The sequence below is a fragment of the Argopecten irradians genome, chromosome 1, assembly GCF_041381155.1.
Source record: "Argopecten irradians isolate NY chromosome 1, Ai_NY, whole genome shotgun sequence".
In the NCBI taxonomy this organism is placed as follows: Eukaryota; Metazoa; Mollusca; class Bivalvia; order Pectinida; family Pectinidae; genus Argopecten; species Argopecten irradians.
In genome coordinates, this window is record NC_091134.1 from 32,100,457 (window position 1) to 32,118,491 (window position 18,035).

At 34.4% G+C, this 18,035-nt stretch overlaps 1 protein-coding gene across 1 annotated transcript in view; it reads left to right on the forward strand.

Annotated features, from left to right (window-relative positions):
• Nucleotides 1-18,035, forward strand: part of LOC138324407 (serine-rich adhesin for platelets-like) — a 199,287-nt gene that overhangs the window by 77,068 nt on the left and 104,184 nt on the right. The window contains exon 8 of the mRNA XM_069269482.1: nucleotides 709-811. Within this exon, the coding sequence (XP_069125583.1) occupies nucleotides 709-811 (103 nt within the window). The remainder of the gene's footprint in view (nucleotides 1-708; nucleotides 812-18,035) is intronic.

Here is an 18,035-nt window from a genome sequence, read left to right on the forward strand (position 1 = left end):
TCTACAATCATGTAGTACCTCACAATTTTACATTTCTACAATCATGTAGTACCTCACAATTTTACAGTTCTACAATCATGTAGTACCTCACAATTTTACATTTCTACAATCATGCCTTGACTGGATCATAGAACAGATTTGCCTGCGTCTTGAGGTCAGAGGAGCCACAGTGCATTTGTACAATAGGACGATGAGAATGGATACACATATTATAAACGTCACCTTAATGCATTTAAGCATTTCCATAAACCTGGCTACAAAAATCTTATCCACATGGAAAATATTTCTGATGGGTAGACCTAGCATTTGACTTTCAGATAAAGTTTCAGGCTGAATAGTTTGTGCTCATTGAACTGATGCGACATTGTAAGAGAAATATCAGCCATTTTTGAAGAGAAAAAAAAAGTTTCATGTCAAATACAATAAACTTTAAATTTTACTGCGGAAACATACATTAGATATTTTATGGAATGTATTGCAGGGATGGTTTCAAAATCTTGTATAGATTTTGATAGAGAATCTTAAGGCGATTAATATCTCTGTAGAGATTGAACGTTTGCACTGGTTTAACCCTGGCGTTTAATTGTCAGTAAATTATCTGACAATAATATGATAAAACCAAAAGTTGATCAGGTGGAACGTAACTGGACTGCATTCACATGTAGCGAACATCGACACTAAATTTCTCTTTTCCCGTCCATTCTCTAGATTGCTAGAAGACAAGTTTAAATCGGAGGATTCCTTTGTGACATTCTGTGACCTTAGACGAGGGAAGGCTGAACACACAATCCACACCTTACTGCATCTACCGGTGAGTACAACATTAAAACATTTTACTCCTTAATTCTACTTCAGTTTTAAGTCTGTCGCCTGCTGGTCTACTGTATCTCCAACTTGTAACCTGGAGACAGATGGAATGGTTGTTACTTTTGATGTAGATCCGAGATCTCCAAAACGTTTTGGTACATTCTTAGGTATTTCAGATGAAGAACTAATACATCATCAATTTAGCTGCAAATCCTATGCAGATATGTTTATGAAATGCCTGTTTGGGTTACGTAAACTTGTGAAATATATGTTCTGTAATGGATATGAATACACATAAAGTTGATCCCACAAAAACTTAATTGAACTTTCCTGGTTTCAATCAATTCTGCATTGTTAAATACTTAATTCAAATTAAACTAACCAACCTATGAAAGAAATTATCTGTGTAGGTAGACCCTGTGATGTCCCTGTCCATAAACATCTGTATATCAACTGTATGTAGGAGACTGGCACCAATCTCTTTATTAAATATTAGAATTAACATTTTCATCTTCACTGTCTGCCTTATACAATTACAATATACCTGATCCCAGTTTCAAGCTAGGGGGAGATAATCTGATAATAGTCTGATGACCAGAGTCCCAAGTTTTCACAAGCCTAGAAGAGTTACTTCCCTTGTTACATGAATTGAAGAGAAAAATTACCTATGGTAGAAAGGGATGATGAGATAGCACAATAGTTTTTCTGTTGAAATGATGCTATTTCAGATTATACTATTATTATTTCAAAAGTTTATTTGTATTGTTGACTCGTAAACAAGCACAAGACAGTATTATATAATGTAATCAGAGCAGAACCTACTTCAAAAGTGGATTCTAAGTACACAGTATAATATTAGATAAAGATTTTTGTTTGATTTTATTGACACTAAGGAATAGTTTGATTTTATTGACACTAAGGAATAAAAATTGTATTAAATATTGTTTATTTCCTTTTTTCTCTCTGTCTCTCAGTCTTTCTTTCTTTCTTTTTTCTTTCTTTCTTTTTTTTCTTATTCTTTTCTTTTTTCTTTCCTTTTTTCTCTCTTTTTCTTTCTGTATCAATTAAAAAAAATATGAAATTATCAACAGCCTAAGAGTTTATCATTAATGGACCTTTCAATCTCAGTACAGCACTTTGTGAAGTATATAATGTATTCAACCATATTGTATTTGTTTTAATTTCTGATCCATTAAGAAATGTGATAAAGTTAAATTCTGGATTCAGGTATGTCTTTCATAAGGTGTAGTTATATGTTAGTTTCTGAATGATGTTTGTTTCTCTACACCTTTCAAATTGCATTCCAGAAATGGATTTCATATGGACTTTTATTGTCTTGTAAACATAAACTTCATTTTATAAAGGCTTCATTTGTCCTTTGAATACGCATACATTCTAATGAATTGTTGATAAGATGAATTAGGTGTAATTTGCAAATTCATTAATTAGACTTCTATGAAAATTATCTCCTCTATCCATTAATGAAATATTTTGAACAGGGAAATGTCTACCTTCATGGTGTCATTCAAACTTTGTTTACTATATGAGGTAGTAATGTTTCATTCATAATAAACAACATATTTAGCCGTAAACAGATAGGTTTACTTCTCACAAAAATGCCAGTCATTCATCACCTAGTTTGTTGATCAAAAGAATACCATAAAGCAGGTAAAATAATTTGGTTTTACCTGACCAAGCATTCTCGTTAGCCTACCTGGACAGATATATTATCACCTGACAGGTAACACACCTTTGGCCCGCTAAGCCTCATCATCTTACCTTTTGTACGAACCTATTGGAAGTTTTATCATATTTCACAAAATCAACAACTTGTTTATAGAAAAGTCAATTTGTTTACACCTGAGTATAGTATACCTGTTGATTGATTGGTTTACCTGTTTCGTTTGTCAGGTGTGTAAGTTGTGATTTACATGTTAGAACAGTGATGTGCAGCGTGGAGAAGGTGAATTGTGTGTTGAGGATTACAAAGAGAATGTTTACACCACTGCAGACAGATCTGTTGTTATAGTCATGTTCACCTGTGACGGCGTAGTGGTTAAGGTGTCTAACATTTTATCACTAGATAACCACCACTGGCCTGTGAATCTGAAAGACAATGATCAAAGATTTTCTCTATAACCAAAACTTACCTAGCTCAGCACCTGACGTTTTACGCATATGTATCGGAAAGGTGCAGTTTCATGTAGCAACCAGGCCTCCCCCTACTCCCCCCTCTTATGCACCACCATCCAAAGACATATATTTCTTAAATATAGCAATTCAGGCCCTATGGGTCTCTTGTTAGATTATTAATACAAAGCATTTGTCAGTCCCTTTTCCTATGTAATTGAGAGTTATTGCCCTTTGTTAATATCATTTCATAGTGAAATATAGCTTTTTTATCTATTTTTATTACCTAATTCAATGTCAGTTATTACATGTTTTGATGCAGTTGTCTAAGTATTTTGATACAGACACAGGTTTTCATGATATTCATAAAATTCAGAGGTCACAAACATAACATAAGTTTATGTCAGGTGTCATGCTGTATGACAGGGAGTCTGACATACCGCATAATCTGACCGCATAACCTCACAGTATCAATGGTCGACCTGTTAGTCATGGTATATGATGATGGTGATACACTCCTGTAATTAATGTTAAATAGAATTGATAAAATTAGGAATATGAGATAAAGTTTCATAATAAATTATGAGAGGCCTGTGCATTCACATAAACATGTATGAAAGAATCTAAGTTTTTTTTTATGTGCCAGAAAGATCCCCTTCAACTTTTAATATTTTCCCTTATTTCCAATATATTTTTTTTCATTGTCAAGTCTTTTTCATTCTTAAATCTTCCTACTCTTAATTTGTCTTATATGCTTGTATTCATACGATTTTAAATATAATATTACATACCTATATAAATGTAGAATTTGTTGTATGTATTCTTACGATTTTAAGTATAATATTACATACCTATATAAATGTAGAATTTGTCGTATGTATTCTTACGATTTTAAGTATAATATTACATACCTATATAAATGTAGAATTTGTCCTATGTATTCTTACTAAAGCTGGTATTCTTACTAAAGCTGGTATTGTATAGACATGTAACAGAGTTACCAAACAATTATGGCCGCCATAGGTCACAGACACTCTCATGAATTATTCATAATTCGTACCTACGTAGGCTAACTGTTTATTATTACTACAGCTTTCTTACCTGTCTCCAAACGAGCCCAGCCACAGGTGCAAATTTGTTGTGGGTGTTTCGCGGAGCTAATCCAAATTTTCTAAAAACTTGTATGCAGTAAATATGTTTTATGTCCAAATCTAATGACTCGAATCATATTCTTAAAAAGATCATAAACCGTGTCAAAATATTTTGCTTTAATCTTTAAAGATTTAGATGGTTTCTGTATTTACTGCACGGTTGCTATATGTCAAGTTCTCAAAAGTAATGTGATATTATGGAAGTTTAGATGTTTCATCTGTAAGATTTTACATAATAAACCAACTACTTAGTTCGCTTTTAATAACAGATTGTTAAATTAAAATGCATACAGCACTTGCTGAGCCAGTGATGATGAACGAACAATAATCTCAATGGGATAGGATGTTGTTAACAACAAATTCAGATATACTTTTATGTGAGATATACAAGGATGAGAACTCAAAATTTTTCATCCTTACTGAATAAACGAGATGGGCGATACAGGCCCTCTGGAACTCTTGTTCTGTATCTCTATATCCAATTATTTTATTCATCAAACAAATGCTTGGGCGAAAAAGAAGCAGCTTTGTTAAGTAGAAAATCTTGACCTTTATTCAAGGTCATAGGGGTTATTTAATTTAATTAAAAGGTCTAAATAAGCATGTGAACAAGGCAAAGACATTCAGTCTTGTGAATAATTATAGGCAGACATTAAAACTACACTTGTCCCAAACAAATTCTTTAGTTTAATTCAATTTAAATGTCGATAAGTTTGTAGTAGATAGTGTCACTCTGTTCCGAGACAGGAAAATATATACAGAGACGGGCTGTCACCCAAAATCTCAGGTCAGGGTATCTGGGTGGACCATCAGCAGCCCGCAGGAGGCAAGGTAACCTCATAAAATAATGGACTCCATTATCATTTTAATGGTGGAGGAAAAAGCTATTAAATATTGTCATTAGTTTTTACCCTGGATATTTCTGTGATTTTAAGTGCTTAAATGTCAACTTTCAGTTTGAATTTAATACTATCAAATGTTTTTGCAGCTGCATGTTATAAAGCAATATTTTACTCTTGTAGTTTAAAACATTCAACATGGCATTATTCATATGTTGTCTGCAAACCATAAAATATCGTAAAATTGATCTGTACATAGCTTCAGAGTGTTCCACATATTTGGTTTTTGATGCTATTTCAAAAGAAGCATTATTTCTTTTGTTAATATAAATATTTCTGGTGCAGTTTAAAACTTAAATCATTTTTATGGAAACTTTATTGCCAAACAAGGGCTATTAAAGCTCCGTGAAGACTACAATGTGCTGTTGTCGGTTGTTATGACCATATCGTCAATCCGACATTCCATCTGGGTACATCAGAGGCAGTGCCGAGTGACATTCCATCTCTGTACTAACTCCGCCGAGTGCAGTGTGCATTAGGTCGTTGTGGAGAGATAGAAAAACCCATTGGTGTGATATGTCTGCATGCACACCAAGGTGACAAGTTATGCAAGATTTTATCGTATTTATTGCATATTTCACCAGAATAAAGTTTAACTGTAAACAAATAAAACATTTAAATTTCTCTCTGCTGATCTACGTTGTACTGCAATAGATATTCAATTTTACCTGAAGCACAGTTTTCGATCAGCCGACATACCACACACCTGACCTCGGAACAGAAACATCTGCCCTTACCTGATCAAATCTCATTTTCTGTACAATATTGATTCTGTTTATATACAAATTCAAACAATGAACATGTTACATAATGTTTTACAGTTTACGCTATAACCTCAAGAGCTCTATTTGATAGCAGCGATTGCTCTTATTAAAGTTAAGGGAAATACTGTTCAAGGGAATTACCAAACGTTTCAGTTCAAATCTGTTTGTTTCTTTTAAAGAAAAATAAACAAGAAATTCGAGGAATCCCAAATTTAAGTGAGGCTTATGGAATCTGTCAAAGTTTATGATATGTTAATAGTATATGTTAGATTCTTTTAAGCTCTTGTGAATTTCAAACTTGTGAGAAATTTGTTTAGCTGTCTCACCAATTCACAAAAACGGCAACACCTATTTTCTAGAGACCACAGTATGGTGGGGTAAGAAACCAAATAGCCATGCTGAATCAGCTGTTCATCTGCACACTTACTTATAATCCCCACCGTCAGGTGAAGGGATTATCTTACACAGTAGACAGACACCTCCTTTACACTACAAGTCTTGGTTGTGACACCCACCCGGTCCAAAGCCACCCATTTGAATTAACATAGATTGCATGGTGTGTTAGAGCGAAATAGAGGAGGTGTGTAAATTGTATGCTGAGGTCAAAAGTCAGGCTCATGGTAATTATGGAAGCTTGCACACCATTAGATATAGGGATGGAAGCTTGGCTTATGAATAAAGGCCACTACCGTATTCTAGTTATTGAACTTACCGTATTCTAGTTATTGTTCTAAAGTGACCAAGTTGGTAGGGTGGTTAGGGTGTTCTAGCTCTCAAACTCTGAATTTGTAGGTTGATTGTTTTTCTGCAGGTACTGAGGCTTTCCTCCATCTCCTTAATGACCTTGACTGTTAATAGGACTTAATAACTCTATTCTAAATATTTGTATTGAAACTAGTTCACAATTTGATGGCTTTGACCTTGTTCACAGAGCTTGATACTCTTTATCAAATTGGCCATGTCCCCTATTCTAAAGATATATGTATATACATGGATATGTATATGGCATTTTCATACCATTCCCTGACCACAGACTTGTTATATTGTAGTAACCATACAAGCCTGACACACAACAATCACAACTAGTCCCTTCTAAGTTAAAAATTAACTAGCCATAACTGCATGCATTCTATTAATATGGACCTTGAATAAAATTCACCATTCACAGCCCCATCTTCTAGTTTCGGATCTTGACATGAATCACAGACGATGGCGCCATTTCTATAGTAACAAGGCCGGACACGTTTCACTGACGATGGCCCTGTTTTATAAGTAAAGAAATGATGGTATCGGCTTGTTGGGGAATGTTGCCTATTTTATACCCCGACGATTTTGAAAGACTTCTTGTAAATTATCTCTCTCTCCTAAAAAAGAAATGGCAGCTGACTTAAAAAGTTATTTTTGTGTTCATAAAAAGATCTTTCAGATAAGAGTTATATCAACAATGCGTACCAGTGGTCCAAAAAGTGGTGTTAGTACATATTTCAGCTCTTTTTCTCGTTGTATCATAGCAACAGGGGTATTTCTTGATATATTGGCTCCTGATGTGAATGTGTCTTTGGCAGTTAAATGCTGTGCATATATATACCCGTAAATCTTTTTGAGTTGGAGACTCCTTTAAAATGTTCCATAGTTTAGGTGGTTTTTGACTACATATTATAGACACTCAGAGAGCTTCATATTGTTGGAAGTTGGAGACCCCAATAGTATTGTTCCATAATGTAAACGGAGACCCCATATAGATAGTGTTGTTTCTTTGAATTGTAGGGAAATTGATATCCCAATAGTCCCACAGCATACATGGTTACTAAGTTTGAGACCCCAATGATAGTGATACATGGTTATTACTTGTTGCAAGAAGTTGGAGACCCCACTTTTAAGGTTCGGTGGTAACAGAACAACAATGTATTATAGAGAGTTGGAGTCCCCAATAATATTGCTATACAATATATATGGTTCTGTGTGAGAGAATTAAGATTCTATGTGAGTAAGAAATCGGATAAAATCTGAAAAGTCTTCCTTGTGGTTGAGATCCAGGATTATAAGGTCGAGAGTATATAACTTTACACATTATTACATATTCCTCCTTGCTCATACAGATGAGAATGGGTATTTTTCTGAATCTAAATCTCTTTACCAACAATGGGAGGGGCCAAAAGGGGTAAAATTGACTAAAATTTCAAAAATCTTCTTCTCCACTCACAGATGTGATGGAATTAAATACTCTTCATAGATAGAAAGGTCCTAAGGTCCTTTACAAAAATTGTGAATTATATGACCCTGGGGTCTCAGGTTTCCCCCTGGGGAGGGGGTTAAGTTTACTATAGTTTATATAGGGAAAACACATTTTTGAGTATTATTTGATCATTTGTAATAGGAAATGAGTCAAATATTGTCAGAATTATCAGTATGAGATGGCCATTGAATCCTATTAACCAGTTTTCCATGACTGACCCCCAGGGGCCTTAGGGGCGGGGTCAAAAGGGGTCAAATAGGCTCAAACTTTAAAAATCTTCTTCTTAAATACTGGAAATGGTAGAATCACATACTCTTCATAGATGGACAGGTCTTAAGGTGTTTTATTAAAATTGTGAATTATATGACCCTGGGGTCTCACGTTTCCCCCTGGGGAGGGGGTCAAGTTTACTATAGTTTATATAGGGAAAACACATTTATGAGCATATTTTGCTCAATTTTCATAGAAAATGTGTGAAACTTGTTTAGAATTATTAGCCTGAGATAACATTTTATTATCATATATCTATATTGGTCCTGGTCAACCCCCTCGGGGCAGAGGGGTGGGGCCAAAAGGGGCAAATAGGCTCAAACTTTAAAAATCTTCTTCTTAAATACTGGAAATGGTAGAATCTAATACTCTTCATAGATGGACAGGTCTTAAGGTGTTTTATGAAAATTGTGAATTATATGACCCTTGGGTCTCATGTTTCCCCCTGGGGAGGGGGTTAAGTTTACTTTAGTTTATATAGGAAAAACACATTTATGAACATTATTTAGTCATTAAAATAGGAAATTAGTCAATTGTTGTCAGAATTATCCCTATGTGATGGCCATTGAATCTTATCAACAAATTTTCCATGACTGATCCCCAGGGGCCTTAGGGATGGGGCCAAAACGGGTCAAATAGGCTAAAACTTTAAAAATCTTCTTCTGAAATACTGGAACTGGTTGAATCAAATACTCTCCATAGATGGAAAGGTCTTAAAGTCCTTTACAAAAATTGTGAATTATATGACCCTGGGGTCTCAGATTTTCCCCTGGGGAGGGGGTCAAATTTACTATAGTTTATAAAGGAAAAACACATTTATGAACATTATTTGCCTATTTTTCATAGGAAATTAGTCAATCTGGGTTAGAATTATTAGCCTGAGATAGCATTTTAACATCATATCCATATTGGTCTTGGCCGACCCCCAGGGACCAGAGGGGCGGGGCCAAAAGGGGTCAAAATGGATAACATTTCAAAAATCTTTCTTCTGAATTCACATAATCTTCATAGATTAAAAAGTCAAATTTATAAAATCACTGACTGACTTCAAGGGCCTGATGGGCCAATATATAGTGTTTATACAGATGAGAATGGGTATTTTTCTGAATCTAAATCTCTTTACCAACAAATCCTACTAGTGGGATATAGTGTACCAAAGTATGTAAACATAGTAGTCTATGTATGGTTAGTATACTTTTATATCCATTCATTATAGTCAATAAGCTGACAAGGCTTTAACTTAAATTGATCTAAAACTTCTTTTGAGGTAAGTAAAATTTTGGGATATATAAACACCAAGTGATTTCATGAATTGTGGATGTCATTGAGGTGTTAATAATGTGAATAAACTGGGGAAGATTTAGAAGTCTGAATCTAGGCTATTGGACTGACATGGTTAGTTCTGAATAAACTGGGGAAGATTTAGAAGTCTGAATCTAGGCTATTGGACTGACATGGTTAGTTCTGAATAAACTGGGGAAGATTTAGAAGTCTGAATCTAGGCTATTGACGACTGTTAGTTCTGATAATGGGAAGATTTAGAAGTCTGAATCTAGGCTATTGGACTGACATGGTTAGTTCTGAATAAACTGGGGAAGATTTAGAAGTCTGAATCTAGGCTATTGGACTGACATTGGTTAGTTCTTTGATAATCACACCTTAACCTTGTATTTACCTGCAACTGCAATTCAACACCACGTTCACATTGATTATAGTATCAAGTGCATGCTTCTTGACAAAAAATATATCTAAATGCAAAATCAAAAATGGTTTGGCTGTTCTTGAAAGTTTTGATTGGATAAAAGGTCAGAATCTGACCCTCCTCCTCCATCATTGGGTCCATATTTACCTTGGCTGAATATGAGCTTATTTCCTATATAACAAAGTCAACAAAAGACATACATTTGTATTTAGAATCATTTCTTTACCAACTATGCATTACAGTAAACTCATGTGTGATAATTAGCTACAACCTCTGTATAAATACCACCTATGTAACCTGACCTCATTCTTGGGGTCAACAAAAGCTAATTTTAACACAATATGACCTGTGTAAGACCTTTTTTACGTCCCTTGAGTGGTCTTTTTAGAATGCTTGACTAATTAATGAAAGTATATTAATGAAGTTAATTAATTACCATTAAGTGTTCCTCCTATCATATACAAAGAGATTAAATGCAATACCTCCCAAAAAAACATGTCAAGAAATTCACAAACATAAACAACTGTGTGTTCTGTAGATGTCAGCAGATTGTCAGGTGGCAGGGTTCGGGGATCCTACGTCAGGGATAAAAGGGTTAAGATGTTTTGACTTTAAGTTAGTTGTAATTTGTTTGTAATTCATCTATCTTGTCTGTTTATCTCCTGGCAACCCAAATGTCGTCAGAGACCCTGCTGTGTACTTGTAACATAAACACCAAGGTAAAAGTTAAAAGCAAGTTCTGGGGTGTTGATCATCCATTCATAACGTCTTTTGACTTAGCAGAAATATATCTGAGAAAAATATGTTATGTTATGAAGGTAATCGGCTCGCTTGGCAGGGGTTTATGTTGTAAGGAGAGTGTTCAGGTAGGGTGTCTAAGGGATTGACCAATACTTGGTCCCCTATACATGAATGTCTGATATTGGTATATTGTCCAATTGCATGAATGCACCATTGGTATTCTGAGGGAGCTAGATGATTCCGGTTCTGGCCCCCTAACAACCCAAATTCTCCTTTGTTGTTGTTTTCTTATTGGTAAACATTTATAAAGATATAAATAGAATATTTCATTTACTGAAAGTTATTCAAATGAAAATTAAATAATTACAATTGAATGTTCACCTGTCCATTTCTTATGTAGAAACATGTTATTATATCACAACTTGTGCATCAAAAAACTTTTACAGAAATACTGGGTACTAAAAAGTTGTGGTGTATTGTGTCATCTACATAGACAACACAAATTTCCCAAGTGTTTTTAGGTTCTGTGATCTGTGATACAATACCCAAGGTCACACAAGGTTAAGATATTGATAGTGTTGATTTTTATAAGTAAATCTACAAAGTGTGGTATCTTGTTAGTATTATTGCCTCAAAACATTACAGAGCAAAATACATTTATACAACGTGCAACTCTAGGTTGGTTTCAAAGGTTATTTTAACAATTGAATACATATCTACAGTGAGAAACACATAAACAGATATTAATTGAAAACAAGAAGAGTATTATTTTCATGACAAGCAGTTTTCTGCGTAAAAATTCCCTGTAGTCTGATATTGAAGTCATGACTTTTGTTTGAGAATTTGATATCAATACCAGAGAAAATGACTTGACAAGTGAGTGACACAACAGGTGTATCCTCCAAGAGTATTGATAAAGAGATCGGTATAAACTTTGAAGTAACAAAAGTAGAAAATACCTACAGGTATGATAGCAAGATGAGTTTCAAGAAACTGAAAATGACAGCTTTCGAGTCCCACCTTCCAGTGATTGTGGCACAATCACATCAGTACAGACCAGTTCATTTCTCAATGCGCTGAGAAACACATGATACCATGGGACAGGAATATTTCATTTTTAGAACGTTATATAATTTCACATATACCATTAGAAAATGTGTTATTCAAATGGTTAGACCACAATTATAAAATTGTTGTAATTTATGTCCCGAGTTTTTATGTAATAATTAAGTTATTAGCTATGAAAATTTTGTTGCAAGGCTAGTTAAGTACTTGCGACATAGGCAGGTATAGTGTCAGTTATTGCATTTGCTGGAAGGTCACCTTGACCTTTAAGTAGATTCATTTAAATAACCTTGGATTTTGTGATTTTATATTTGTCAAAAGTTTTTTATTGGATTTTTAATTTTGTTCAAAGTCACACTGACTTGTATTTGATGGAAAGAGAGTATTCCAAGGTTTTCTCCTTTATAAGTGTAAACTGTGGCCTGATTCAAATGAGTATGTGTCAAATAATTTATAATGTACTAGATACTTTCCATGCTGGATTTCATTATAAGATATTTTCCCTGTTAGATACCATTAATAGGTAGGGCAGGTACTTAAAATGATAAACAGACGAGTGAGGGGACACAAATAAACCCTGTCTCTGTACACCCAATGTCACGGGCTCAAGTTCCATCAAGGTCATTGTCTAAAAACAGAGTTCACTTGTAACACACTACTGTATCCCGCCGACCATGACAAACACGAAAATTGACACTAAAACCATGTTTAGGTCTAATTAGGTAATAATGGAAACCATTTTTGTACTTAGAGTTGACTTTAATCAAAAGTCAATTTAGCGTTTGTCGATCATAAAATTTCATATACCATTAGTTAAGCTTTTCAGTGACCAGGTCAAAAATCTAATTTGTTACAAGTCGGTAGTTTTTTAACGTTTTGACATTTAGCATATTTTGGGTATTTACGTGCAAATGCTTCTTATAAAAAAGCTACAAATGGATGGTGCAGTGAAGCGTGTAAAAAGATGTTTTGCTAAATGTATCAGATGTGAATAAATACTGTATAGAAACTCATAGAAGATGGGATCTCAGTTTTATGAATGGAAGTTTAGAAATTTAGGTCATGAAGTTAACCGGTTAAGTTTAAGGATGGGACTGGCATGTCTTTGTGACCCAAGATTTTGTTGTTTAGACTCAGAACGTCATGGCTGACTGGCGATGGCACGATATATGGAGCTAACTTACGAGTAAAACTTCAGAAATTTATCAAAACAGGTTTTACTATTTTTGAATCTTAAGTTTCTTGATGATAACAAACCAGATTGTACATTTAGAGGCACAGAGATTGAAAAGATAAAAAGGTCATATTGTGGACAATCGAAATAGACCTTTTCCGGCAATAAACATTTATCAATATCTCCATATTTATCAGCATGGGAAACCTGATATAATGTCGAATTTCGCATCAGTATTTCAATAACAGTAGGGGTAAACGCAAAGAATGAACTTTCAAGCCCTGAGTTCAAGGTCAAGGTTGAAATGTTAATTCTTGTAAAGGCAAATACAGATATTTAAGGTTGAATTTGATTGTGATCAAGTCAATATATTATATTTCTTAGCCATAATGTCAGGTAAGAATGATACAACCAGGAATATTGCTTAGATATTTGAAAGCTAGAATTGCTGCCCTTTGTAAAAAATCAGCATCATTGTTTTGATCACTTGCAAGCTCAGAAGTAAAAGGATAAAAAATTCTGCAACTATCAACTGATGCATTATTATTATTTCAATTATTGAATAAAAAATGTTTCAGTATAGTCAAACACTTCTATAAAGACCACTTCAGGGACAAAGAAAAAAGTTAGTGGTCTTAATACACAGGTCCATTGTGTTGAGTTTGACATTTTGGGACCCAAAGAAAGTGGTGTCCTTCAGGAGGTGTTATAGAGGTGGTCCCTAAGGCAGATTTTACTGAATCATGAATTTGAAAAGTCAGTAATGAAATAATTTCATTTTTATATGGAATACACCTACCAAATCTACAGCTTGAGGGGCGATATTGAGGTTTATATAAGGAAGGTAGAAGTTGACCGAGTTGTGTCTTTGTTGGGAAGTCAGTGGACTGATAAAGTATGTGTGTCAGTGTTACACAGAAGACTGGTAAAAATATCACCGACATTTTAATAATTCCCCCTTCATTAAATTTATGGTCATGTAGACTTTTAAAGGTTGACCGAATATAAAGAATTGTAGTTATAAAAGAGTTTATGATGCACCTGATGTTGTGTGGAGAGTAAGATGAGTTCCCTTGGCCATCCAACCAGTCGTGCTATCTGTATATAGAATAGCATTCATCTCCTCGCTATAAAACTAGCACCTGAAAAATTCTGGCTCCAGTTTCTACATAAAGTCAAAATGACATGAAAATTGCCATTCAAATGTCTTGGCACGTTTCCAGTTGTGATGTATATGAAATTGTGGAAAAATTATGAGGTTTATACACAATGAAATACCTATTTCATATACACACAAATATTTTCCTCAAGTCTACCACTCTAACATACCTCTGACAATGGTCCAAATACTGGACAGGAACAACAGTTATTAAAAAAACATTTATTTCAAGAGTGAATAGAAAATATTAAAACAGAAACTTTGAGTTTTATATAAAAATATCTCTCCTGTAGAAGAAAAGTATGGTTCCACTTTAAAATCATCTCCCCTCTATGAGAAAATAATTGTTCCATTAGAAAGTGGGGTTAACTCCCCTTATTTAAATATTATAAAGAGTCTTACACCCTTAATTAAACTCATTCAGCATGAAAATGTGAAATGTCTGACAGTGTTTATCTTTTGCTTTTAGTTTTATGATAATAGATTGATAAATAGATTAAAAACATTATAAGCATTATTAGAAAAATTGAAACACTAAGAATTGATGGTACTCTATCAACCTTTGGACCGATATGATGTATATCATAATTTGATACCATATGTTATGTTTTCGAAATTTATTGTTTTGTTATCCAATTCGGTCATTGTATTGTTGATTTAATTTGTGAATTATCTCCCTTTGTTGAGACAAAGGATCAATTGTCAGTGGTAACATATTACAGTAGTCTTTCTGTCTGTCAATGCGACACCTATACCTCCGATAAAATCTGCAGAGCGATCATCTAATCTGCATAGAAACACCTGAGATACCAAAATGTGCAGGAAAACACCAAAATTTGCATACTTCATGTAAAACTACCATGTACTTTCCGCAAGTTCTTTTTTAATTTTAAATAAAATTACTTGTTAAAGTATTGAATGAAAACGAAAAGAAGTTAATAATTTAATTATCTGCTGAAAACTTTCTGTAATTTTACCACTTATTTTTGACCTACAATCAGGGGGTGACCTGTTTTTCATGAGAAACTGTATTCGTTTCTAAAGATGATATCAGATACCTAACAGGAAAGCCTCCTTTGTCGTCTGCTCGGATTCAGGTGTCAGGCAAATATTCCTTTTAATGTGTCTAGTTATTATGATTCTGGTCGGAAATTGGAGATGTCTCTTTTCAAATGTAGACTTGGCTTGGATAAAGTTTGCTTAGAGAGTGTCCGAATTCCAACTACGTATACCTAGGTATGGTATTAAAACTTGACATTTGGGGTTATATGGGATTAACTATAATTACGTCTCCTGACCAAAACTATGTATACACACCAGTAATAATATACTTCTCAGGTAAAAAAAAAACATTCAAGCTACGTACAGAAACTGAAATCGTATCCTGTTACGATTGTGACAATTTGTGATGGAAAATTATTTTGGACGAGGTGACATGCAACGTAACAAAGACATCACGACAGGAAAAATTCCAATGTTTATAGCCAATAAGGTCATTATACTATTTGATAAGCTAGCTTATACTCAACGTTTCAAACGTAAAAGCTAATGGTTCAGGTTTTGGTTTGTTTTGGGTTTTTTTGTGAATTTTCAACGTAAAAAGGCAATAAAACGTTAGAAATGCCATTTAAATTTGAATATGTAATAAATTTAACAATGGCCTCCCAAATGAAATATGTCTTGAAAAGAAGACCATGTACATCCGCTTGGTATTCATATCAACATTATGTTTCTTATAAATAATTAAAGAAAGATTTAGCTTCAAAGTTTAGGATAGAAAAACCCAGAATAATTGTGATATAATACTAGGTAAAATAAGTGTTGAAACATAAACTTTATAAAATGTGTGTTGAAAAAGAAAATATACATATGTTCAAAATGTTATACTTTTTGTCTGTCTTTTATGAAAATATTGACGCTATTATGCATGAATATTCTTTAGACCACTTTTAGTTCATAAAGATGTACCTGTAGAAAGGTTCACATCTTTGTCACTGAATCACATCTTGCCCCAGGTAAATGGAATCTTAAAAAACGTCATATTTATAAGCAATAAAAGAAATATTTGATGCTGTGCAGTGAAAGCATTTCTATGGTACATTTTCAATATGCTTGTGAATAAAATACGAAATGATCATAAAAACTGGAATTTTGTTGATGGTTTGACCCTATGGAAACATTGCTATACAAGGCAAATAACATTGCGAGATTACCATACTCCTATGGACACATTTAAAAAAAAAGAAAATTGACATTGAGCTTTAAATACTTTTGTAGTGTTTAACAATATTGGACCCTAGTTCATGCTTCTCTATAATTGCTTAAAAATGGGTATGGATGATTTTCTTTGTGGGTTTTGTCAAATTTTTGTACACACACAGACTGCCCCCCCCTCCTTCCACTAGTTCCCTCCCCACCCCTGGTCACAGGACAGTGGATATGACCTTGGTGGTAAACAAGCGTTCATTGTTGCCCCACTTCTCTAAAGGTCGGGGTCGGGGGTTTATCTGGCCATTTGCGTAATGCGACCTTGAGGTACAGGTAGCTGCACAATAGTAGAGCTTTACTTTTGGTGTTTGGTGAAACACAAAGTCGTTAACAAGGTTGTTTGGTGATAACAGTCGATCTTGGACTTTTAAAAGATCACTTCGCAAAGTTTTTTCTACACAGATTTGCATGATAACACCCATATTAGTTTCAACCTGCAGCACACATGATCACATCAGATTAGAATGAAACCTGTATAGTTCCCCCCCCCCCCCCCACCCTCATTATGCTAAATATTAGTTCCCCCTTGACGCAAGTAACAATGACCATTGTACATATCAGTTCCTCCGGAGTCAACAAGAAATTGTACATATCAGTTCCCCCTGACTCAAGATTTAATAAGAAATTGTACATCATCTGACTCATGAGTCAAAAAAGACTTCGACATATGATTTCATCTTTGCTTGTAATTTACAAGAACTATCAGTTTCTGTCCAGAGCCAGTTACATACAGAATACAATAAGTGTTTGTCTATAACACTTCCATTGTATTTACATACTTATATATCACTCACTGACATACATCGATGTAAAAGGGCCAGGAAAAGTGAGAGAAGTTTTTACACAACAAAGTAGTGGTTAAATGCTGATTGCTATCACAGGTTCTAGTCAGGTAAGACAGGCAATTAGTCGAGGGAGACGGACAGTGAAGGACTCCTCCTCTACACAATAAAGCTCATCACATTATCTAGTCGCCTTTGTTTCTGGCCCATGAAAGAAGAACTGATTGACTGTTCATCAGTTAGGTGCACGTCAATACAATACCTCGTCTCTTTGTTGTAAAGTTTAGTCTCACAACTTGCCCTGAAAAGGAAGTCGCCCCAACTCCTATCAACCCCAACAAAAACTGTATCGAGAGCATCGAGCCGATAACTTTAACTGATTGTGATAGGGATTTCCTTCGTCTGACAAGTTATAGCTAGGGATGAAAACTTTTAGTATTTCTCAGACTCGGTATGTGTAAGAGGCGGTCGGACATGTTTCGGAGATTTATTTAAAGCAATACACATCCCGATAAGGACAGTGTGCTGTGTACCAAAGGATTAGCACAGGTAATTACGGAGAGTCTTCGGAAGCTAGACACCTAACCATGACATGGATCCCATCAAAAGGAAATGTTCAGAATTACAATTAGATGTGGATTAGCTATATAGGTAATGTAGACATTTAAACCGCTCTGTATATATATAGACAGTCGTATATATGTATCAGTGAATGGAACATTGTAACATATATATATATATCTATTTTGGATGTTCTGTATATTCACTGGAGGTGTTAGCGAATATTTGGCCTGAGAGGGAATGTGTTTCCATGGATTAACGTGGTTAACAAGGACAGGAATGCTTAGCTCAGTGTTTATTTAGATTATCAGGTAAGGGGACAGGTA